Source organism: Nycticebus coucang, chromosome 1, assembly GCF_027406575.1.
Source record: "Nycticebus coucang isolate mNycCou1 chromosome 1, mNycCou1.pri, whole genome shotgun sequence".
Classification (NCBI taxonomy): domain Eukaryota; kingdom Metazoa; phylum Chordata; class Mammalia; order Primates; family Lorisidae; genus Nycticebus; species Nycticebus coucang.
Window position 1 is genome coordinate 5,875,658 of NC_069780.1, and position 26,602 is coordinate 5,902,259.

Below are 26,602 nucleotides of genomic sequence, written 5' to 3' on the forward strand. Positions count from 1 at the left end.
TCACTTGAGCCCAGGAGTTTGAGGCTGCTGTGAGCTAGTCCAGGTGACAGACCAAGACTCTGTAAGCTACCTCTAATGGAGAATTGGTAATACAAGGAGATAAAAACAAAAGAGTTAAGGAATCAAGGATGCTGAAGAAAGCACCAATGAAATGGCTTGCCACGGGTTCCAGCTTGATAGAAAGATAAATTATAACAGCATTTAGCTAATAAACTGAAAATAGAGACACTGGGGGACCCCCTAAAGTTGAGTGGAAAATGTTACCAGCTGAATTCAAAGAAATTTCAGGTCACTGTATCAAAAGTCATTAACATGACTACTCAAATGGGACTATTGTGGAAGATGTTTTTAGTCACTGAAGAAAGTAAAATGTTCTAAAAATCTAAATAAAACAGTGTGGGAGGCTCTGCGCCTGTGGCTCAAGTGGCTAAGGCACCAGCCACATACTCCTGACCCGGTGGGGTTGGAATCCAGCCTGGGCCCGCCAAACAACAATGAGGGCTGCAAACAAAAAATAGCCAGGCGTTGTGAAGGGCGCCTGTAGTCTCAGCTACTTGGGAGGCGGAGGTAAGAGAATCGCTTGAGCCCAGGAGTTGGAGATTGCTGTGAGCTGTGATGTTACAGCACTCACTCCGAGGCAACAGCTTGAGGCTCTGTCTCAAAAAAAAAAAAGAAAGAAAAGAAAAAGAAAACAATGTGGGAGTGCATTAGATGGATGTTCAGAGAGGAGCGTTTAAGAGATGGCAATGAAGCAAAGGTGAAAACAGGCTAAGGACCACACTTCCATGCCTAGGACTAGTGCAGTGGACCAGCACTTCCACTCCTAGGTATACACCCAAGGAAAATGAAAACATGTTCATGCAAAAACTGGTACACCAACAATGATAGCAATATTATTTATAATAACCAAGAAGTGGAAACAACCCAAATGGCTATCAGCTGAGCAAATAAATGTCATATATTCATTTAATGGAGTATTACTCAACCATGAAAAGGAAGTACTGATAAGTGCTACAACACAGATGAATCTCAAAAACATTATGCTAAGTGAAAGCAGGCAGACACAAACAGGCACATACTAAATGATGCCATTTATGTAAAGTGTCCAGCACAGGCCAATCCACAGAGATGGAAGGTAGGTTAGCAGTTACCAGGGGCTGTGGGTAGGTGGGAAGTGGGGGATGACTACTACTGGGTTTCTTTTCAGGGTGATGAATGTTCTTGAATTAATGGTCATGGTTACACAACCTTGTGAATACAATAAAAACCACTGAATGTGGCTCAGTGCCCATAGCTCAGTGGTTAGGACACCACTCATATTCCAGGGCTGGCAGGTTGGAACCCAGCCAGGGTCTGCTAAACAATGACAACTGCAACAACAACAAAAAAATAGATGAGAGTTGTGGTGGGCACCTGTAGTCCCAGCTACTTGGGAGGCTGAGGCAAGAGAATCGCTTAAGCCCAAGAGCTGGAGGTTGCTGTGAGCTGTGACACTCTACCGAGGGCAGCATAGTACAACTTCGTCTCAAAAAAAAAAAAAAAAAAAAAAACAAGGGTGGTGCCTGTGGCTCAAGGAGTAGGGCGCTGGTCCCATATTCCGGAGGTGGCGGGTTCAAACCCAGCCCCGGCCAAAAACCACACACACACACAAAAAAACAACAATAACCCGGGCAGTGCCTGTGGCTTAAAGAGTGGGGCGCCGGCCCCATATACTGGAGGTGGTGGGTTCAGAACCCGGCCCCAGCCAAAAACTGCCAAACAAACAAAAAAAAAATCCCCACTGAATTGTACAATTTAAAAGTTATTTTATGTATGTAAATTGTATCTTAAAAAATAAACTAGATGGGTTTAGAAATATACAACTTCCTTGGTTCGAGCCATTTTCTTTTACCCAACGCCGAAGTTTTAGGCCACTTCTCAGAGCGCCGCGCCGCTTCTGGTACCCAAGGAAGAGCCGCAGTCGCCATCCGCTGGTGGGAAAGCCCCCGGCAAACAGCTGGCCACCAAAGCTGCCCGGAAAAGCGCTCCCTCGACCGGCCGGGTGAAGAAACCTCATCGCTGCAGGCCCGGCACCGCGGCGCTCAGAGAGATTCGTCGTTATCAGAAATCGACTGAGCTGCTCATTCGGAAGCTGCCTTTCCAGACGTTGGTGAGGGAGATCGCCCAGGATTTCAAAACCGACTTGAGGTTTCAGAGTGCGGCCATCGGTGCGCTTCAGGAGGCTAGTGAAGCGCACCTGGTGGGTTTGTTTGAAGATACTAATCTGTGTGCCATCCACGCTGAGAGTGTCACCATCATGCCCAAAGACATCCAGTTGGCTCGCCGGATACGGGGAGAGAGAGCTTAAGTGAAGGCAGTTTTTATGGTGTTTTGTAGTAAATTCTGTAAAATACTTTGGTTTAATTTGTGACTTTTTTGGTAAGAAATTGTTTATAATATGTTGCATTTGTACTTAAGTCATTCCATCTTTCACTCAGGATGAATGCGAATAGTGACTGTGCACAGACCTCAGTGATGTGAGCATTGTTGCTCAGGAGCGACAAGTTGCTAATATGCAGAAGGGATGGGTGATATTTTTGCTTCTCATGATGCATGTTTCTGTATGTTAATGACGTGTTGGGTAGCTATTAAGGTACTACAATTGATAAATGTGTACAGGGTCCTTTTGCAATAAAACTGGTTATGACTTAAAAAAAAAAAAAGAAATATACAACTTCCTCCCTCATCTTTTTCAATGCATGTACGTATTTTCGCTTAGAGTATAGTCATTCTTTTTCTCACATTAGCAATGTTTATTTAAAAACTCTTCACAACAATCATTCTCTATTTTGACAACTGAAAAGAATGTGCTTGGGCCATTGTCTTACCACCCTTTCTCCACAAAAGCCTCTCATCTAGACTTCATGAAATCCTGACCATGAGTTTTGCCATCACCTTAATTATCAAGTGAGTGAAAGGGCCATAAAATCTTCAAGTTAGTCATCATTATCAGTATATTATAGAACTTGCAACTATGAACACATTTCACAATTCCATTAAGAAAATGGGCCAGGCATGGTGGCTAACACTGTAATCCTAGCACTTTGAGAGGCTGAGGTGGAAGGATTGGTTGAGGCCAGGAGTTCTAGGCCAGCCTGAGCAAGAGATCAGTCTCTATAAAAAAAGTAGAAATATTAGCTGGGCATAGTGATGTACACCTGTAGTCCCAGCTACTCAGGAGGCTAAGGCAGGAGGATCACTTGAGCCCAGGAGTTTGGGGTTGTAGTGAACTATGATGAAGCCGCTAGCCTGGACCACAGAGTGAGACCCTGTCTCAAAAAAGAGAGATTTGGCCAGGTGCAGTGGCTCATGCCTATAATCCTAGCACTCTGGGAGGCTGAGGGGGGTGGATCACCTGACCTCAGGAGTTCAAGGCCTTCTTGAGCAAGCGCAAGACCCAATCTCTGTTAAAAATAGAAAAACTAGGACGGCGCCTGTGGCTCAACGGAGTGGGGCACTAGCCCCATATCCAGGAGGTGGCAGGTTCAAACCCATTAACCCAGCCCTGGCCAAAAAAAAAAAAACTGGAAAGGAAAAAAAGAAATAGAAAAACTAGCCAGGCGTTGTGGTGGGTACCTGTAGTCCCAACTACTTGGAAGCCTGAGGCAAGAGGATCACTTGAGCCTAAGAGTTTGAAGTTAGTGTGAGTTATGATGCCATGGCACTCTACTCAGGACACCAGAGTGATTCTCTGTCTCAAAAAGAAATAAAGAAATAACACTCCAACCCTCCATTTCTTGAGCTGTAAAAACCCCAAGTGTCTAAGAAATGTCATTTTTATTAGAAAAAAATTGGAAACCTAAAGTACAATATATCACTTACTTTGTCAAGTTTAGCTGAATTGTTTTCTAATAAATTTCTTCTAATTCTAATAGGAAGCCATTAAGGAGAACATGGGCAGGGGCGTGATAAAACATGCTGTATTGAGTGTAGGTGGCGACAGAATGAGAGGAGCACTGAAGCGTTGGGACTGTTGGATCTGAGGGAAAGAAACAGCATTTGATTTACTATTCAGGCAAACTAAGTGTAGCTGATCTTTTTTATAGCTGAGATGGAGGCTCAGAAAAGAGACCATAGGCACTCTAGTATACAACTTGAAATATTCGATTAGCCATGTTGAAAATCAACTTATGGATCTAATTAATTTTAGAAAATGAGTTCTAAACAGCAGAAATTTACGCTTTGAATGCAGTCCATTTTTATTCTGGCTTTATTTTAGAAAATTGTTAAATTACAGCCTCCAGCACTAGCAGCCTGAAAATTAAGGATCCCTTAATCAGGAACTACGTTGAGGAAACACACATTAAGTAATAAGGCAGAGTAGAGACTCAGAACAGAAGTGAAATAGCTGATGTATCATGAGTCTACATGAGCTTAGAAAAAGGAATTTTTTGAGGGCCTGTTTTTACACACATGCTATACCTTTTATTTTGATAACTTACTAAACTTGGTTTGCTTTTTAAGAGGTGAACTGAAGCTTGGGGGAGGTTAAACAAAAAGCTGCTTGACATGGAGATGAGGCTTTTGGTATAACTTTTAGAGTGGTGCTTCAAAGTAGTCACAAATAGTAACAAATGTGTGAAACAAGTGAGAACTTACAGAGTAATGTGAGTGAATATTTATTAGCATTTAACATATGCCAAAAACCTGTCTAGTATGACAGGCACAACCTACTATTAGGAAATGTGTGTTTGTTGAGGGAGAGAGGCAGCAAACTAGTGGTGTCAGTCCCAATTTGTTCTAGGCAGAACGCCTAAGTAATCCTATGAGGAGTAGTACAATTTATTTTACAGATACATTAACTCAGGCACAGCAGGGTCAGCTACTTGTCCAAGACCACAGGGCTAACATGGAGAAGAATATAGAAGATGAATAATGACTGGAGATGCTGGCGTGGTGATGAAAGGAGATGGCAAGTCCCGGTACAGCAGCTCGCACCTGTAATCCTAACACTCAGGGAGGCCAAGGCAGATAATTGCTTGAGCTCAGAAATTCAAGACCAGCCCAACAAGAGCAGGACCCCATTTCTACTAAAAATAGAAAAACTAGCCAGGCATGGTGGTGGGTACCTGTATTCTCAGTTACTTGAGAGGCTGAGGCAGGAGCTCGCTTGAACCCAAGAGTTTGAGGTTGCCATGAACTATGATGCCATGGCACTCTACCCAGGGTGAGTGACACTATCTCCAAAAAATGCAGGTCTTGAGAAATACTGGCTAGCAATATGATGTGATCTAGTCTACCTCACCTCTCACCATTTCGCCACTTCCTGACTCACTCCACCCACTCTCTTATAGTTGTCCTTCAAACCAATTTTACAGAATGGGTGACTGGAGAACTCCAGTTAAAGTTGCCACTTAGGGACTTTGTACTCAATCTCATTTTAATGCTTTACATGTAGCATTTGCAACTACTATTCCATCACCAAGTAACAGCTCTGGGAGACCAAGGGCTTTGTATATTCACTCATGTACCTTTAATAGCACAAACAGTGCTCAGTGAGCATTTGATAAACACTATCCAATGGTTTGTCTTCATGAAAAGTGAATATAAAAATGTAATTTGAAAAAAATACACATATACCAGGGTATTTATAGGGGACCATCTACAGGGTCACATTGTGAGAGTTCATTCTTGTGGATCATCTATATTTTCTTCATGTGCACAGCATGTTATTTAAACAAAAAGAAATGTTGGTAAAATAAAAGTTTTCATGTACTGTTTTCAAAATAAAAAGGCACAAGCCAAAAGAATCAAACACAATGCACAAAATACATACATCCCTAGCTGACCTGATCTTTTCAAGCACAGCCCATAAATCCCACAGATGATTTTCCTAGCACTCCTCAGCCCCCTCCTTCAAAGTTTTATTCCCTCCCCTTGTGTTCCCAATCATTCACATACGATTCTACCTCTTGAATTATACAAGTGAGATTCTTCTTTGATACCACCCTTCACCCCACCAAGACCTGGCAGTCTTACCTTTACTTTCAAATCCTTCAAACTCATCTATTTCTTTAGATTTCTAATGCTGCCACTCTATCATAGCTCTCGACTGAAATACTACATCATTTTTACCTGGTTTACTCCAATTTATTATTGAATTCCCAATTTGCTTACTCTGTGGCTAGACATTTCAAAGTAGAATTTTGCCTCCATTACTTCCCATTGCACCTACTCACCTGCTAAAAAATCAACTACTTCCTATTGCTGTTGGGACAAAGACCAACGTCCTTGAGGACAAGGGACCCTTTAATGTCTGCCCCTTAGCTACCTTCTTAAGGATGTACCCAACTCATTCTCACCACAGGGCCTCCCGGTCCTTTTTAATAGCAGGGAATCTTAGCTGGTCTTGAACCTGTGAGGTCAGCAATCCACCCGCCTTGGCCTCACAAGTGCTGGGATTACAGGTATGAGCCACGATGCCTGGCCTAATTTGCCATTCATTAACAGCACCTAGAACAGTGCCTGGCATTTTGAAACAAAATAGTTAACAAATGAATCGAATGATCCAGTGGACCAGTGTAAGTTTTATCAGAATAACATGAATTAAGTCTCCTTTTAGCCTGGAAAATGGACAATGAAGGAAGGAAATAAAGAGAAAATACTGGGTGGAACACATCAAACACCAAAAATTTCTAGGCTGATGAAATAGATCTAGAAAATGGAGATGTTCATTACTATAGAGACAAGTATATGTTAAGTCACTTAGGGAAAAAAATACACTTGTTTTAGACTTTCTCATTTTGAATTATCTGGTGCTTCAAAGGGGATATGGCCAAAAGGATTAAAAAAAGATACCTTTGAAACAGTGGGTAGGTACACAGTATAAATACAGCTGACTCAGTAGTGATTAACAGCTAACACTGCCAGCCAGGACACTATTTCAGGTCCTTTAAATATTAACACACCGACTCCTCACAATCATTCATCTCATTTTACAAATGAGGGACAGGCACAGAAAAAGGCTTACCATGGTGGAGCAGAGCTGCCACTCAAGCCCAAGCTATCTCCAAAGTCACAGTCTTGACCATTATGTACCACGTAGAATTTACTGAATGGATAATATACTGTGTATTAAAACCAAGGTAATACACGACCTAAATAAAACCACCCAAAGAAAGCTTGTGGGAAAAGTAACAGACTAGGAATAGAAGGGACGGGGAGGGTACGGTTGACAATAGGAAATAGTGGCTAAAAGAACACAAATGTCCCATAAATAAAAGGAGGCAGCCAGCTTTATAAAAACCCTAGAGGTCAAAGGCAAAGATCAGTTAATTTGGTGACTAACGAAGGCTAAAAATCTGTGGTTAATTCTGAATCTGTATTTACAGTGTTTTACCCAATTATTTGGTAATGGTAAAAATAGACTTTGCTAAATACAATGTGCATACATGCTACATGATAGATTTGAAGATTTTCATTCCTATTTGTCAAAACCAGTAACTTCAGTATTAAAGAATTATTTCACTGAATGTTGCAAATGATTTTAAACGACTTCTATGTAAACCTACCTACTGAAACCTACCACAAAAGGAAATCTTTCATGACTTAATTATTCATTTATCTAGCATTTAAAATAAATTAGAACTCTAGCATCAACTGATCAAAACACAAACTGCTACTAAATAAAGTCCTTTTAACAGAATTTTTAAAAAATCAAGCATCTTTACTGAATTGTAGGTAAGATAAGCAAGTCAACCTCCTGAGTGGGTAAAGTTTTTAGTTATTTTGTTCTGTATACATTTCCTGGACCAAGTAATAATTTGCTTTTTCAAATCTGGGTCTATTTCCAACAGTGTGGGTGGTATATACATTTTATCTCCTTTAAAAACTATTTTACCATAGCCAATAAAGTCTGACATTTTTATAATTGTAATTAAAAGTAAGCTTAACATATACTTACAATAGTTGTTTGCTTTTGGGGTTTTTTTTTTTTTGAGGGTCTCACTATGTCACCCTTGGTAGAATGCCATGGCGTCACAGCTCACAGCAACCTCAAACTCTTGGGCTTAAGTTGATTCTCTCTCAACCTCCCAAGTAGCCTGGCTATATATGTGTATTTTTAAATTTGTCGCTGTTGTTTAGCAGGCCTGGGCCAGGCTTGAACCCGCCAGCCCCAGTGTATGTGACCGGCATCCTAACCACTGAGCTACAGGTGCCAAGCCCACTTAACAACAATTTTAAGTCTTACTTCCTTAAGGATATTTAAAAATGATTATTCTGGTTCTCTCCCACACAAATTTGTGGAAATTTATGAATCTTAGTCTTATGAATGTATTATCAAGAAAAATTCATCTATATCATCTCCTTCAAGGAAGGAAAAGTTTCAAGTTCTAAAATACGTATCTGTTGGGACCTCATTTCCTTTTCTTTTTTTTTTTTTTTGCAGTTTTTGGCCAGGGCTGGGTTTGAACCCACCACCTCTGGCATATGGGGCCAGCGTCCTACTCCTTTGAGCCACAGGCGCTGCTGGGACCTCATTTCTTACTGAAAGTACAACTAAATATGACTGATCACTTTTTCCTTTTCTTGTAGTGCTCGGTAAGTTTCTTAACTTAGGTCATGTCCATAACTACAGATAACCACAATCTTCTCATCCCTTCCTTTGTCTCCTTGAGACACAAAGTAGAAATCCTTTAGAAAATCCAAGACGGTTTAGAAAAAATGTTTAGTAGTTGCTTTAGATCATTTTCACTGTTCTTGTCACCTATTATTGCGTTCTAATATTCAACTTGTGTATCAGGTATCTAACTAGACTGGAATAGATCTCTAACTATGTTTGATTTACTTAAATGTTTTATACACCAAATTTGACAAATAAGTAGCTGGTTTTAGAATAATTTCTTATTTCCACGTAGACTGTATGAAAAGCAAGCGGAAGGAAACATTTGGGAACATGAGAGCTACACATTAAATTAGGGACATAGATAAATGCTGCAGACATCAGTAGTTTATTGTTTGTTTAGTCCAAACACATTCAAAATGGAAACTCAAAGAATACTCCACCTGAAACAATTAAACTAGGTTCTACTAGCATATAATGCTTAACACATTACAGCAATAAAGATGGTAATCCATTGTCTTCTATACCTACTAAAGCCAAGATGGTAAAGCCAATTTGGTTGCAATAGTGTCATAAGGATAGAATATTACCATCAAAAATGAAATAAAATCAGCAAATAACAGTAATGGTAGATGAATATTTTTACTCTGTTTCACTGAAACGGGGACGAAAAGTTAAAAGTCCACAGTACTGCAGGTGAACGATCACCATGTAAACTTCTCCACATGATGTTTAATGTTTTACTCATGGTGTGTAAAGGCTGACACTGAACGGCTCTTTGCTCTGCTTTTCAATTACACTCAACATTTGTCATCACTTTTGGTGCCAGAATGGTTTTCATGGGTGGCAGGGCAATATCCCAGATTGGAAATTTCATATATATATATATATATATATATATATATATATATACACACACACATATATATGTGAATATATATATACATACACACATACACATATATGTATATATATACACACACATATACATACAACGAAATAGAATAGAGAAAAAATACACTTGGGGGAAAAACAATGACAAGAAAACAACCACTTATTTAAATGTAGTCTGAATAAAGGCTTCAAAATTCCAAAGTAATTTTCTGCTAAGAATTTCAAGTACTATACATCAGAAAGTATAAAACTGTTTGAAACAAACAAAAAAATCTTTAAGCCTCCCCAAAATGGAAACTATGAAAATCTGTGTCCCCCAAATATATGCAATAGTGCAAGACTTTTCCTCAAACATGGAAGACCTCATTTAAGGAAAGGAGAAAGATTTAATTTTACTTATACTGCCCAGCACATGAAAAACAAAATGTGCATCATTTGCTAGTTTACTAAATAGCAAACAGTTGCATAATTCAGAACCAATTTGCTACCAGGTCAAGTGCATATTTTGTTTATTTTAAGATAGAATGGAGAAGTCTTCCATGCTAACAAGCAGCTTTCAGTGGTCACACTTATTTACCCAGCATCTTGCCTGAAACATCAGAAACTGGTATATACTGATTGCTCCAAGCATAAAATTGGATAAGCTTTGCCATACTTGCGGTTTATCGGAACTAGCTAAAAAGACAGACAGTAATTCAGCAGCTACAAACTTTGCTCATAGACCTGTTTAAAGATTCATGTAAAAATAAAAGATGTCGTCCCAGACTTAAATTCAGGCGCCACTCGGGTGCTGACATCAGTTCAAGAATTGTGCAAAATGAATGATAGTTCCCTGCCCCCCCAATAGAAAATGCAAACACTTAAGAGCTGCTGTTCTTTTCTCTGAAAATTGCAGTATCCTCACCTCAGGTTTACATGCCAGTTAAGGAATCTGACTGCTTTTAAAATGTCACTAAAAATGTACGTGAAGTTGACTGACTTTTCCAAGCACTGAAGTGACGTGTCAATGTTCACATTCAAGCTAGGAGAAAAGTCAACTAGAGACTTAACTCAAATAACTGACTTCCTTCTTCCCTCTCCCTCCCAAACACACACGACTCCCTCCCTCCCACAGAGAACACAAAGTTGTTAACTGAAGAACAAGATAAATAATATGCTAGTCCATTTTACTGATTTTAAAGATACTGCAATTTTTATACACTTCAATGATTTTTCAACATTTTGCAGCTGTCTGGCTTTGCAGCACAGCGATTCATACACTATACTGTACAAAATTACCAGCAAGACTGGAATGATGTATTAATAGAAGGCACCATCATGCTTATTACATTACCAGAGAACGAAAATACAGCAAAGACAATTTTCACTGTACACAGCTTAAAAAGAAAGGAAAGAGGGGGAGAAGGAGTGTGTTGAGCAGCCAGCCATCCCTGTTGAAGAAGGGCAGGTAGAAAATCTTAGATAGGGAGCTATTAAATCTGGTCTATTATTCAAGACCAAAGCATTTGAAGTTCTGATTTTTGTTATTAGTTCGTAACTAAATGATTTCCTTCTGGAATATACTTGTAGTCTTGTTAAGATTATGTGTACACACGCTGGTCACAGCAAGCAGATAAAATGCCCTCATCGTTTCACAAACTATTCTCTACTGGAAAAGATGAAAGATTTTTTTTCCCCTGTTGCCTCCTGTTGCAGATGTCATGTTAATGAGTTCAGAGTACCCATTAGCGCATTTTGATGAGTGCATAACAAGTTTCTGTTGGTTTGTATTTTTGGGGGGAGCCAAGAAAAAAGGCAAGATTCTCCAATTGCACAAATCGCACTATTGTGTTTCCAACATTAACAGGCAGAAAACAGTAACACTTAAACAAAATGTGCAGCAGAAGATTTTTTTTTTTTTGACTCAAAGGACCTGAATTCAGTGGGCATGTCCTTTTAAGTTCATTTTTGTAGATAGTTTAAGATATGGTCATTTCTTAGTCCTTAATTCTCCAAGTCTAGATTTATAAATTAACAATATGAATCCTGTTGTGAAATTGGGGAAATAACGTCCACCTCAATTTAACTGATAACCAAAAGATGCTTTTCACATCAAAGAAATGATCAAAAAGGCTGTGTCACATTCCAAAGCCAAAAAAAATTAACAAGAATGCAAACACGATGAATAATGTACCACTGCCAAGACTCTGCCAACAGTGGAGCTTCAGCGACGCTGTCCTGTGAAGCGGCCTTCCATTTGCCCGGTTCCTCTTCCAGAGCCAAGTTTCTGTGCCATGCCACCCCTGGGAGGAGGTCCTCGTCCATCACGATCACGCATCATTCCACCACCCACTATTCCACGTGGACCACCAGGACCTCGATCATTGCGCCTAATATCCCTGCGATCATCACCACCACCTCTCGTTTCTCGCTCTCTTGCAGCTCTTGTTTTTTTCTCTTCCACATTTAAACGTACTTCCCCTCGAAACATAATTGGCTTTGAAAGAGAAGAAAAATATTTACATATGCAGGTTAGACAACAATAAAAATGTTATTAACTTGCACAGATAAGTTAGAAAGTCTTAGAAATAAAACTTTCATGACATTCTTAATAAGCAATCTTTTCAACCTTCTTCCACAGAGCTAATATGTAATCTAAAAGAATCCACATCTTAAGACTAAAAATCACTAAATCATGAAGGGATGCAGTGGCTCACACCTATGATCCTAATAGTCTGGGAGGATCCCTTGAGCTCAGGAGTTTGAGATCAGCTTGAACAACAGCAAGATACCTTCTCTACTAAAAAAAAAGAAAAACTAGCTGGGCATGGTGGTGCACACCTATAGTCCCAACTACTTGGGAGGCTGAGGCAGGAGGATTGCTTGAACCCAGGAGTTTGAGGTTGTTGTGAGCTAGGCACTGTAGCTTGAGTCAAGAGAGTGAGACTCTGACTCAATAAAATAAAATCAAATAAATTAATAACTCTTTATTCTTTGCATAAATACCATTTCATACTGAACTATTTTTAGCTTTATCATTAAAAACAAAATTTTGTGTGGCTTAAGTGTACCAAATTAGTATTATATACAACAGAAATAATAAATTCTTGACTTATGCCCTTTAAATCACTTACTTTTGCAATTAAGATTCTCTGAACTGGTTCAGAGTCATCAAAAACCACAAAACCAAAATTTGGAAGCTTTCCCCCAACACCCTTGGTATTGATGCGAAGTTCCACAACGTTTCCAAAACCTGTGAAAATATACATTACACCAAAGTTTAAGTATTTTAACAGAATATTTTGATGCTTTTAATTATTCTAGCTCCTTGATCCACTTGAAAAATAAAAGCTGAAGTACATCCATTCCGTACCAGGGACGTCCAACTTTTTTCCCCCCTCTCCCACACACTGGAAAAAAAGTTTGTCTTGGGCCACACGTTAAGCATACAAATGCTAAAGAAAGCTGATTAGCACAAAAATGGTCCATGACATAATTTGACACCACAGATAAGCAAAAACAGTCAGAAAATGAGGAGCATGTGGTGCTCAGGTTGGACATCCCTGATGGGTGATCACTTAAGATACCAACAGCTCGTTTGCCTGTTTTATTACCTTTCTCCTCTGCGTCAGCCCTTCCATAGGAAAATTTTTTCCATAGAAAAACTAATAATATGCTGAATCATTTGCCAAATGAGTCCCATCTCTCTATTTAACACTGATTCATCCAGGTGTTTTTTTTTTTCCGGCCTCTACTGACCATGGCTGAGTCAGTACAAAGGAGTCACTGAGAGATATTGTATCTAATCTACTCCTTTCTGATTAAGGTGACAAGGTAGTTGGACAGAGTAAAGAGCTAAATATTTTTAAAATGTCAGTTATGTTATGAAAAAGTTCTGTATGCTTTCTGCTTAATTTTTTTTAAAAGCAAAATAAACCACTTACTCATGAAGAATTCTTTCAGTTCATATTCATCAATATCATGTGGCAAGTTACCAACAAAGAGTTGATGACTATCTGGATAGCGAATAATCCTACGGTTGTCAGAGTCATTCTGTTCCATATCTCCTCTACCTGAGAATAGACACAGCGCAGATACTAGTGTTTACAATATCACATAAAAACTAGTGCAAAGCAATGAATGTAAAAAAAAAAATCATTTAACAATGATACTCTTGTTTCACTTTAGTAATAAGACCAGGTAAGCTCCTTGAAAAGCGGGCAGAAGTGCCTATTATTAGGAAGTGAGAAGACAGTATGTGTAACACTAAAGGGTGGTTATTAACTTGCTTGCTAAAATCTCTTCTGTAATGCATCTACTGGTCTGATTATACAAAAGTCAAATAATAAGTACAGGTAATCCTCTTTAACCAAACTTGCCATCAACCAGGAACTAACCAGATACTGAAGCACATTTCTAGTAAATATGTGCTTAGTCTTTTGAAAGTCACAAATGACTTAATCTTTGGTAGTCTGATGACATTGTAGCCCAATCAGTAAATTGTAACAGCAATAATATCTCCTTTACTACATAGTCTTTTATACATACAACATTAGGATTCTCTCTCTCTCTGTCTCTCTCTCACACACACAACCCAAGAACAATGAGGTAAATACACATCACATAAGAAAAATTTGTCTAGTAACTGAAAAGCATAAAAGTTCAGAATTAAGGGTTTCATTCAATATTATAAATTCAAACAGTGTGCTAAGCTATGACTTCTGGCTTAGCAACATGACTTATTTTATTTTGGGGGAATAATAACATCGTAAATTTGATGTCTACTATCTTCCACCTTCTCCCAAAAGCAATCTAAACATTCTTACAGAATTCAAATACAGGTGCCACATATAATATTAGCTAACAATATAAGTAAGTCAAAAATCATGGCAACTTACTAAATACCTAAGACAATCAAAATAAGAAGAATCAGGGTGTGCTTGGTATTTATCTGTGAAAAGATAAAGGTGCTAAGTAAGAGAGTAGGTTAGCTTACTGGCAGCTAGGTGTTGAATTCCTAAGACTAGTGACAATAAATAAAATAAAACTTGTCTGTAAAGCCTTTTATACCTTGGAAACACATGTGTCCACAGCATTTCAACAAATCTTCCCCTTAAATTGGGTTGTGCAGGTAACTCACATATTTAAGCAATTTGATACCACAGATTTATATATAAAATACATGTCTTCTTTAAAGTTGTCTTTTCTGACATTACAAGTACTAAATGCTAAAAGGGCATGAGGGGCTGACTCACCTGGTCTCGGTCCTCTAGGAGGGAAACCAGGTCGTTCTCTAGGCCGTTGTTCACGCACACGAGGTGGCTGAGACTGAACTTCTGGTTTTGCTTCAACTCTTGGCTAAAATAAAAGGGAAAAAACAGATTATAAAAAAAAGTACAAAAACCAACTAACGTAACTATCAACAAGTCACTAGCAAGCATAATGGTAATTTTAAGTTTAGAAATGTTTTAAACATAGTGTCCTATGTATGTGAAAAAGAAATTTTTACAAAGATATTCTGTACCAATCTAGGACTGTAGGGTAGGTTTTGTGTTCCCATTCAAGGCTCTGTAACTCACAGTAAGTGGGTTTTTATAATCACATTTTTCATTCAAGCAATTCAAGTTATAGCAACACTAACACAGTATAAAAGGTATTGCTACAAAAACCACAAAAATGCAAGATGAGCTGCTCCATGTAAATAAAAAATTAAAAGCCATTTTTATCTTAGACAAGAATATATGACACATAATTTCTAAATATCTAGTCTGCTGCCCTTCAATGTAATAGTGCTCAATAATATTTTCTAAATCCCATAATCTTAAAATCAATATTTTAATAGTTTACTCCAGCACCCAAAAATGCTACCTTTAAGTTTAAAAGCATGTTAAAAAGATACAAACTCATAGGAACTTGTATGCAGCATCTCAAGCAGCCAAGAAAGTCCTTTAGCTCCTTATTGTTACTCCTTACAAGAAAGACGTGTATTTATTTAAAGTATTAAGCCCAACAATTTCATGGGTGGGGTGGGATGGAGGAGTAACAGAACATTTTAAGATGCCTTCCAAAAGTTTCTGCTAGCTGCTGAATTAAATACATATACTAAAATAACTTTTAAAAACAAAATGACATCCATTTCTGCCATTACCTTTCCTGAATACAACAGCATTTTCAGTATTTCCAGCCTCTTCAGGCCTTCTATTGCCCAAATACTTATGGTCCAAGGAAAAGACGAAAGATATGAACCTTCAAAGGATGTTAAAAACACCCAGCAGGATATGAACATATTCCTAAATCAGAAGCCTAGAAATTTCAGTCTTGTCTTTAAAAGGGACCATTTCCGAAGACCACAGTCTAAGCAGTGGCTCAAATTCTTCCATCGTTTATATAACTCAGATATTTTAATTTGCAAGGACAAATGCAATACAAAAAAGCTTTCTTCAAAAATGACAATTTACTGCAAATGATTTTCAACTACTGAGAGGTATATTAACTTCTAAGAGAGGTATATTAACTTCTAAGAGAGGTATATTAACTTCTAAGCTAGAAGTTTAACAGTTTTGCCTGCCTCTTCCTAAATTGTTTTCCTCCATGGAGATGGTCCCATTTCCCTCAAGATAAAATTGCTTCCTGTGTTCTAGAATTCTGCTAATCAAAAAATAAAAATTTTAACCCTTTTCCGTTTTTTATTTATATGTATTTATTCCTATAAGGCCCATCTTAAAATTCATTTTTACATCACTCAAAGAACAAAGCACAGTGTTATTAGATACAGATGTTCAGTAATTACTGGTTCATTTAAACTTAAATTACATTTTTACTCCTCTGACCCCAAAAAATGCAAGTATGCATGCCTGACAAAGAGATCTAAGTGATGACTCTGAGCCTATCACTGTCTGTATTGGAAGTTTAATGCTACATACTTCAATACAAAACACGATGCCTGGAAACGGCGGTTATTTAGGAATTTAAACCAAGTCAGTATAAAAGTGTATCTTGCTTCAGTATGCATATAAAACAGAAGAACAGATAAATTCTGGTACTCTATTTAAAGTTTAATGAAGCTGATGTATTACTGGTAATTAAAAGAAAGAAACAGCAAAAGTATCATGTTTTAAAAAATTGCAAAGAAACTTTAGATTCATCCAATCCAAATATTACCAAGTAACTTGAGTTTCTGGCCTTCACTAATTTAAATAATTTTCAAAACAGATATCCAAGGCGGGGCACGCCTGTAATCCTAGCATTCTGGGAGGCTGAAGCAGGTATTGCTTGTGGTCAGGACCAGGCTGAACAAGAGGGAGACCCTGCCTCTAAAAGTTGCCAGGCACTGTGGTGGGCGCCTGTACTTCCAGCTGCTCAGGAGGCTGAGGCTACAGGATGGCTTGAGCCCAGGAGTTTGAGGTTGCTGGGAGCTATGACGCCAGGGCACTCTACCCAGGGCGACAGAGTAAGACTCTAATGTCTCAAAAACAAAAACAAAAACCTCAAAACCAAAAGCCCCCCCCAGATATCCAAAAGTAACCATAAATAGCAAAATAAAAAACTTTCCTCCTTATCCTTACGGGGATTAAATTAAAAGCAGATGAATTTAAATAATCTACATTTTACAAATAATTTATACCAATGATTTAGCAACTTGACTTCAAGTAGATATATGACAATGACAGTGCAAGAAAAATCAGAGCCAAAAGCTAGCAATGTCCCTTGAATAACTGATTCAACACATGTTAACTAAGCAAGCTGTGTACTTACAATTCTTCAGGCCCAAGTGCATGATTCAAACTAGTTATTCTATGGATAACTGGCTACTATACTGCTACTTAGGGCCTACAAATTCCATGAACCAGAAAAGCATGATCACATGACAAATCCCAAATGAAGGTAAAATAAAATATTTTTTAGAAAATGAAATGAAATCAAGTCAATAAAAGCAGGTATAACCACAATAAACAAGTTCTTCAGTTAAACGTAAGCTATTTAGGTGAACAAATCAATTTCCAGACAAAACCTTTTTACCAAGATATTAACTTACCTACTTCTAAATTAAAGTCTACTAATTCCCTAAAATTAGATGTAATTCCCTTTTATCAGTAATCTAAATTAACAATGTAAGGAAATGAACACTACACAAAAGTAACAAAATACAACTGTAGGATTATTAAGTGGGAATATCACATATGCATTCTAAGTATGACCGAAAGAGGTCATAAGTTCTTTAAAGTTTAAGTTTGAAACATTTAGAATTTTTACTTTAATAAAGGGATTGGGTAGAAAGTATAAGCCAGTTTTCTACAACTTAAAAAATAACTTCAAAAATACTCAAAACTTAAAAAAATTACTTAGGATATATAAGAACTGTTATTTTCCCGAGCAAGAGGCTAGGATTTAATGCAGTGTAGGCATGCCTTAAGTACAGTATTCTTCTTTGATACAAATACAGACACAGTACTCCCCAGAAAGATACTAAGAAACATTTAAGTTTGCAAGAGTCACATATGGACTGTGGTGTCCAAGTGCAATCAAAGCCCAGTCCTACTATTTACACAGCTATCTGACCCTAGGTGAGTCCTTCTAGGCCTCAATTTTTCTGTCTCTAAAATGGAAATAACAGTACTCCCCCTGACAAGGAGAATGAATACAAAGTGCTTAGCACAAGGCTTGGCACATATTAAATGCATAATAAACATTAGCTATTTTAACTTTTAACTACTTAAAATACATGTAGCCATCTCTCTGAAATGAAGTAACAATCCAAAGCTTCCAAATCTAAATCTGATAGGAAATCAAGATTTCAAAGGAAAAAAATCACAAATCATTTATCAGGTCTTTAGGTATGTTGAAAAGCACAAATAGTAACGGGGAAACTAATTTCCTTCATTAAGACAGAACTCTGATTGATAGCCTGAGGTAACCACTCATTGCTTCCTAAATATCTAACTGAAAAAAAACAAGTGTCATGGGACCCAACCACGTACTCTATTTTATGTAGCTGATTGCAGTGCCCTACCAACACCAGAAAGACTAATGTTTACTACTCAGCTTTAAAACCTCCAAGTTTGATTTTTTAGAGCATACAAAAGAGGCACGTACTAACATTTTTAATGTATATTTTCTAGTGGAATGAAGTTTAACCCAAAGTGTGAGGAAAAGAATTGGATACCCTTCATAGGCCTATAAACTTAACCAGAACTGGGTTAATTCTAAAATCATATCACCTAACAAACATCTCAGGTAGCCAGTGTCTTATTTTCACATTTTTTGAAAGCTCTGAAATGGATAAGATGACAAACAGACAAAAAGCAGAATACTGGAATGATCAATTAAGGTGAACGCTACAGTCATAAGTTGGTACAGGCTTCAATTAAATGGTGTGAACCACTTACAGACTGAGAGCTTAGGCAGTGTACGTTCAAAAAAAGTTTTCTGTTTTTTAAAAAAACATTTCTTTTTTATAAGGTCACACTACTTTGGTGCCTTTCCAAATTTATTATCTAAAATATTTTTTTGCTAAATGAAATGCAAATTTTTTTAAAAGGAACATTTTTTGTAACTTTAAGAAGCCTTTTAACTACTATGTATTGGTAAACAATATTATATATTGGTAAAACCAACTTAATCTGTATTTCACACACCCAAACCCCAAATACCACCTATGTAGATGATGAAGGGAGATTTGGCATTTAAAGTGGGTGCAATGACATTTAATACAATTTTTTGGTATATTCAATCCATAATTTATGATTGACTCATTTAAAAAAAAGTACTTAAAAAATAAGCAATTGGCAATGTAACAAGGATACAATCCAATGTGTTCACAGATTGGTTACCTGTGAGACTGGTGCTTTAACATGGGGTGGAATTCCAGAGGAAGAAACAGTACCACTAGGAGGCAGGTTTTTACTGGTCACTGAAGCCCAGGAGAAAGCCTGCAGGAAATGCAACAAACCTAGACTACTAATCATGGAAAACCACCAACATTCCTATAGGGAAATTTCCAAATATATATTTTCATTTCTAAACTATTGCTCTATATTGAAGGACTCCTAAAAGAAAGGCACACACACACATGCCAGTCTATGTGCCAGCTTTCAAAACCTCATTATGCAAGATTATTTATAATTGTTTTGTCTGCACTACTAAATAGAACCACACGCAAGTTCCTACACACTCTAAGCAGATGAGCAAGTGGCAAACAAAATCACTAACAACTAAAACATGCTAGAAAAATCTGAACCTAATAGAACCAATTTCTTTTCCTTCTGGGGGTAAGACTGGGTGTGTGATGGTGTTAAGGGGAGAGGGAATGGATAGGAAAGAAGAGAGTACTACTAGCTGGAAACTATAGCAGACATTCACTAATTGAACAAGGAAATCTCCTCCTCTCACTACCCAAGTAAACTTTAGCCTTCTACTTTACAGAAAGACAAAAGAAATTTTAGATAGGCTTACATTATACACTAAGGGTGTCACTCATAATTCCAAGATAGTTCAAGTGGTGTAGTACGGAAATTGATCCCATTTAAACCACAAACCATAGGTATCTCTTCTTTTAATTACAGACCACCTTGTTTAAGTTGGGGAATTGCATGACTCCTGGTGCATCTGTGCTTAGAGAATTTAATACAGAATGAAAGAGCAACTGACAGCCTTACACGTGGACCGAAATAATTTCATGTAAATTACTAAAAACTGCATACAGACAAGGATTGACCTTAAGTTATAAATTTCATTCTTAGGAGTATGGGGTGGGGAACAATGCAATTTTCTCAGGATAACAAAACCCCCCACAGCTTCTTTCATAAACATAAGAAAGCATAGCATTCAACTATATTAAATAATTTAACATACAGAACAAAGGTCATGCTTCATCAGTGGCATCAAACACGAAAGTGTGCTGTTATGGGTGAGAGTTTTTGTGCTCTGACCTTTGGTGGTTCCTGTGGCAGAGAAACAGGCTCTGCGGGAGGAGGAGTGGCAGATTTCTCCTCTAATTCCTCTAAGTTCTTCTCCTCAACCTGGGGTTTCAGCTCTTCAGTTTTTGTTTCCGATTCTGGCTCAGGTTCAGGTTCATGAGAGGATTCTTCCAAAGGCTCCTCTATGCCATTACTACAATAAATATTTAGTTCACTGTTCAGTAGGAGTAATATGATTAGTACATGTAACATAAAATTCAATCTCCCATCTAACGTACATAACATTATATGCCAATAACCCCTACTATACACTATTGTTTTGAAGCGAAACTTCAATAACTAGAAGGTAGAAAGGAATAATACTCAAGCAGCAGTTCTTTAACCTCACCATTTTAAAACTAGGTTACTAAAAATGTTTACCTGAGTGGTAACTATAAACATCTTTTATAAAAATAAAATGCTTACTGATGTTTTAAAAACACTCTGCATTGTCAGTAACTAACCACTGTCTTGGTGCAAATCACATTCAATTTTTAAATGAAGCAAAACAATTCTTTCCAAATTTCCTAAACATATGTTATAGGAAGCTTTATCGAAACTTTACTTCCAATAATTCTACAAACAAAAACCACCTTGCTGACATCCTAGTTCAGTTCAAACACTATTCTTACGTGACAGGGTGAGCTTCGTAGTAAGCACTGCTGGCATTTTCTTGCACAGGCTCCGGAGATGGCTGCCTTTCTTCTTGTTCCTCTTCTACTTCATCTTCTGATTCTGGCAATACACAATACATCGTATCTTTTAAGAAGCTTAACAATTTCTAATACATGTATTTCTAGTATGTTTAAGGAGGTAATATAATAGAAAAAAATAAATTTCTTACAAAGCCATTCACAATTGCAATATTTCCTATTCTCTCAAAAACGTGAGAGAGAGAGCAAGTGAGCAAGCATGATTAAGTTTGATATTCACTGTCCTCTCTTGTAAAAAAAAGATCTTTTAGTAAGAAAGGAAAAGGAAATATATTAAAGCCATGATTTAGTTTCCTTTGTCATATCTATTTAATAAAGCAATAATGATAAATGAAACCAATATTTATCAACGGAAGAGTAATTATGGTACAGCTACAAAATAAACACCCAACAAAGATATATTAAATGAAAAAAAGTGAACTATGAGCCAGCACAATTCCATTTTTACAAAATAAGTGTTGGGGCTGGGTGCAGTGGCTGACACCTGTAGTCCCAGGTACTTGGGAAGTTGAGGCAGGAGGACTGCTTGAGCCTAGGAGTTTGACGTTGCTGTGAGGTAGGCACATGGCACTCTAGCCCGGGCAAGAGAATGTGAGACTCTATCTCAAACAAACAAACAAACAAACAACAAACAAAAAACAAACTGTTGGTAAGTACAGAATCAGAGAGAATCATATACCAAACCTGGTTATCTATAGAGAATAAAATTGAGGGAAAGTAGGAAACCTTGTTTCATTTTCTTTGTCTGATTTTTGTATAATTTCACATAATGGACGTCTATTTGTTTTGTAATAAAAAAAGGAGAAAAGAGAATTTGACCCAGTCACAATAAAAGGCAAATTTCTATAAACTTCATACTCATAGAAATTAAATTGTCCTTAAAGAATACTGACGAAGCCCTTTTATTTTCAACATAACCTCACCTTCATCAAGTTCTGGTTCAGAATCACCAAATACTTCATCTTCATAACGAAACATATCATTGTGAACATAAAATTTATTTGGAACAGATCCCTATAGGAAAACAACATGCAAATATTTCATAAATGAGCATGAATTTGGTGTTACATAAAAACAAATTACATGGCCTACATATTTTAGATTTCAATACTAGAGAAACAATCTCAACTCAATATAATTTTCGAAAGCTGAATATGCTATGATGTTAATATAAAAAAGATCATTCAAGATTGGACGTGGTGGCTCACGCCTATAATCCTACCACTCTGGGAGGCCAAGGTGGGTGGACTGCTGGAGCTCAGGAGTTTGAGACCAGCTGGAGCAAGAGCAAGACCCTGTCTCTACTAAAAAATAGAAAAACTAGCCCAGGTTGGTGGTGCATGCCTATAGTCCCAGCTCCTCAGGAGGTTGAGGCAGGAGGACCCTGTGAGCCCAAGAGTTTAAGGTTGCTGTGATCTATTATAACGCCCTGGCATTTTACCCAGGGCAACAGAGTGAGACTGTCTCAAAAAACAAAACAAAACAAAATAAAACACACACACACACTCAAAAAACATGAGAACTCAAGAAATAGCTACTCAATAGAAGAGAACAGAACTCAGACCTTTTCCATATTGTTTTCAAAAATTATCTTTTAAAATATACAAATATACTTTTTGTATTATTTCTGCAATCTTAATCATCCATTTACACACTTGTATCAGTTTCTAACTTTTAATTCCAAATAAACACAAATGCACATACGCACATATTCAAATGATAACAGGTCCAACAAAAGTTTCTCAAAAACAGCAATATGCAAATGTATACCAATTAGAAGAAACTCTTGGGACACTTAAACCAACTAACAGCTAAATTAAATCATATAATTAAAATTCCATGGAATGAAAACTTACTTCAGGAGCCAGAACAAAGGTTTGCATGAATTTCCTCTCTGGCTGTCCACTGTTGGACAGCAAACCCATGACCTGGACAACCACTCCATCACTCAAGGTTGCGTGAGCGTCCACGTGACGAATTTTAGTGTGACATTCACTGAAGTTCAGAGACAATACTTTGTGGTGTATATCCTTCATTGGGAAAGGAGGGAAAATAGAAACTCTTGTGATACTGCATTACCTACACGATATTATTACCTACCCTCATTGATTTCCCTACAACTCTTGGTGTTAACTATTTAAGCTCTCTGCCAGACTGACACACGTAAACCATTTTCAAGGCATCACCTCTCTATACAAGAAATCACAATGGTTCACTGACACTGCTCAGTAATCTGGGATTTACACAGCTTTACCCAACTTTTCTGTAGTAAGTATTCTCACAAACCATGTTAACTGCTCCCTGACCTCATAACTTTTTACTTTATTTGCTGACGCCATTTGATCTACTTCCATTTCCTTCCTGTGTGGTAAGGCCAAATCCCAGAGAGTCTTAGTGAAGTCCCACATCTATTATGTCTCCCTTCCCTGTTAGGCCATAAGGAACACACACTTCTGCACATACCTACAACACAAGGTTTAGCCCACATCTGTATCAACTTAATACACTATATCAACTATTACATGTATAAACTGTATCAAGGATATGAAACATTCCACTTTCTCCTTTCAATCAATACCAATGCAAGACCCTATTCATACAAAAATGAATGTTTGAGAAAGAACTCAAGGCTCGGTGTCCATAGCACAGTGGTTATGGCGCCAGCCACATACACCATTTGAACCCAGCCCCAGCCAGCTAAACAATGACAAGTGCAACAACGACAACAAAAAATAAGTCGGGTGTTATGGCAGGCACCTGTATTCTCAGCTACTTGGGAGGCTGAAGCAAGAGAATCACTTAAGCCCAAGAGTTTGAGGTTGCTGTGAGCTGTGATGTTACAGCACTCTACCAAGGGCGACACAGTGACACTCTGTCTCAAAAACAAATAAAAAAAAACAATGAACTCAAAGGACCCTTGACAATTATTGAAAACAAATTCCAGTTATTATACAACTAATGATCATATTGAAGAAATCCATGAGCACAAGAGTGGTATTTTTTAAAAAATCTCTTAACACAATGTAATTTCTAAAGCATGAAATTGATACTTACATTTTGGCCATAAACAGCTTCCTGGGGCTTTCCACTAGCATCTACACCACCATGAACATAGGAAGAATTCCTGCCATAGAACCTGCAAAACCATTAATAATTAATGAATTGTGAAAAAAACCCTAAGAGGCAATAGCGTTCTCGTGTCAAACAGACTAGGTTCCAAGTCTGGCTCTGTCACTACTACTTAGTTGTCTGATCTCCGGCAAGACACCTACAGTCTTTAAGTTCAGTTTCCTTGATTATAGAGAAGGCGTAGTATGAGAAGATTAATGAGAAATGCACACAAAATACTTAGTGTACCTGGCATACCAAGTAGACAATCATTAGATATATATTCATCTAATTCTTATCTCATTTATTTTTTTGTTAAGTGGAAGAATGAAACAGTTTTGACTATTCAGTAAATTCTAAATGCAGATGCTATATTAATTGATTTGCTTTTTCCCATCAGATACCAAAACTCAGCTGTCTAGATTTGATTAAGAATCAAGAGTTTAACACTACATTCAGATCTCCAAATAATTACTAATTCAAAAAGTTTATAACAGTTTAGATTTAAGATAATTAAAATAATTCAGACACCAAATCAAAAATCTAAACTACTTCAGCATCATATTTCTTATTAATATTTTTATGAGAGGAACATACATTAGTCTTTCTCTGGCATTACCTAAAGCAATTAGAACATCTCTTTAAAGTTATCAAAGACACAAAGTTAAATCCAGGCCTGGTGACTCACACCTATAGTGCCAGCACTCGGGAGGCCAAGGCAGGAGGATTGCTTAAATTCAGGAAGTTAAGACCAGCCTGAGCCAAGAGTGAGACCCCATCTCTACTAAAAATAGAAAAACTAGCTGGGTGTTGTGGTGGGTACCCATAGTTCCAGCTACTTAAGAGGATGAGGCAAAAGGATCATCTGAGCCCAGGAGTTTGAGGTTGCTATGATCTATGATGCCACTATAGCCTCAGATAACAACCAAAAAAGATATAAAGTCAATTTTTTTATAAAGAGGACAGCTCTCATGGTAAAAAAAATATATGTAAGAGCTTCCTTTTTGACAAGGAAGTGCATTACGTATACTCATTCCTTTAACCCTCTTAACAACCTCATGAAATAAATGCTATTATCTCAATGAATAAACTAAAGTCATATATCCCATTAGGCGGATTACCTAAAACAAGATCCCAATCTGGTGTGAGAGTACTTTTTTGTGTTTTTTAAACTATTAACTTATATTTTAATATTGTAATATTTTAAAATTTATAATATTTTCTCTCATGTACTATTGGCAAGAAAGTAAATTGGCATATTTTTCTAGAGGAAAATTTGGCAGAGAGAAAGAGATAGCATGTGTGCATGTTTATGAAAAGTCATACCCTTGATGCAATAATTCTATCAGGAACTTATTCTAAGAAACGTTCAAGGTGCACAAAAATGCAAGCTTGAGGATATTCATGATAGCGCTGCTTATAACACAAGTGAAATACCATAAACTACCTAAATTTTCATTGAGGTAAATTATTAAGTAAGCTAGGCATAAAATGGAAGTCTGTGCCACTTTAACACGATGGTGTAGAACTGGTTTTAAATTCTGCTTTGTCATCAAAAAGTAAAAATGCTAATACCTACTAATCATGAAAAGACCACATTTCAATTATTGATAGGCTCTGATAATTCCATTCTTCCCCAACTCCCTTACATACACTATCAACAAAAAATGTATTTATTTTCACAATCAGAAAAACAAATAGCTATTCATTTGGGGTTTATGGAGGGGTTACTGTTGTTATACTTTATATACGATGCATTCCAGTCAAGTGGTTGGAGGCTCTCTAGTCAGAATTGAGCCTGAATACTGAATACTGGTTATAGCTCATATGGTTACTGCATGATCCTCCATTAATTAGTGATCTTACTAAACAGGGAGGATCCTGGATGAATTACTAGCCTCAGATGCCCAATATGTAAGTGAGAGAATAAAAGCACCTTCACTTTATAAGACTGTCACAAGGATTACACAAAACATAATATATGAATTAGAGTACTTAGAGACCCCAGCAAGCAATAAATGTAAAAATGCCTTCTGCAATAAGGCAGAAAATACTACCTTGCCCACATGAAGTGGGAATGAAATATTTATCCTTAACTCACTTAGCCAGTGTGTTCCATGATACATACAAGTCCCTTGTTTGGAGAGCCAGAATCTCATTCTGTTGACCATGCTAGCGGGCTGTGGTGTCATCATAGCTCACAGCAACCTCAAACTTCTGGGTTCAAGCAGTCATCCTTCCTTACCCTCCCAAATAAATGGGACTACAGCCTAATTTTTCTGTTTTTAGTAAAGACTGGGGTCTCACTCTTGGTCAGACTTATCTCAAATTCCTGAGCTCAACTGATCCTC

General features: G+C 37.4%; 2 protein-coding genes across 3 annotated transcripts in view; one reads left to right on the forward strand and one right to left on the reverse strand.

Moving 5' to 3' along the window:
* The first annotated feature begins 715 nt into the window (after nt 1–715).
* On the forward strand, nt 716–2,392 carry LOC128587966 (uncharacterized). Its single transcript, XM_053594512.1, has 2 exons — nt 716–757; nt 1,910–2,392. The coding sequence occupies exons 1-2, from the start codon at nt 716–718 to the stop codon at nt 2,345–2,347; spliced, it is 480 nt and encodes a 159-aa protein (XP_053450487.1). The 3' UTR covers nt 2,348–2,392.
* A 6,579-nt stretch (nt 2,393–8,971) lies between these two features.
* G3BP2 (G3BP stress granule assembly factor 2) overlaps nt 8,972–26,602 on the reverse strand; it is a 32,743-nt gene continuing 15,112 nt past the window's right edge. The window contains exons 3-12 of one of the 2 annotated variants that reach the window (XM_053584957.1): nt 24,198–24,279; nt 23,000–23,173; nt 22,067–22,157; nt 21,063–21,165; nt 20,404–20,584; nt 19,306–19,404; nt 14,731–14,833; nt 13,420–13,548; nt 12,610–12,728; nt 8,972–11,972 (exon numbers count right to left, since the gene is read on the reverse strand). In XM_053584957.1, the coding sequence (XP_053440932.1) occupies nt 11,700–11,972; nt 12,610–12,728; nt 13,420–13,548; nt 14,731–14,833; nt 19,306–19,404; nt 20,404–20,584; nt 21,063–21,165; nt 22,067–22,157; nt 23,000–23,173; nt 24,198–24,279 (1,354 nt within the window). In that variant the 3' untranslated portion in view covers nt 8,972–11,699. The remainder of the gene's footprint in view (nt 11,973–12,609; nt 12,729–13,419; nt 13,549–14,730; nt 14,834–19,305; nt 19,405–20,403; nt 20,585–21,062; nt 21,166–22,066; nt 22,158–22,999; nt 23,174–24,197; nt 24,280–26,602) is intronic. The other variant, XM_053585038.1, reaches the window with a different exon arrangement.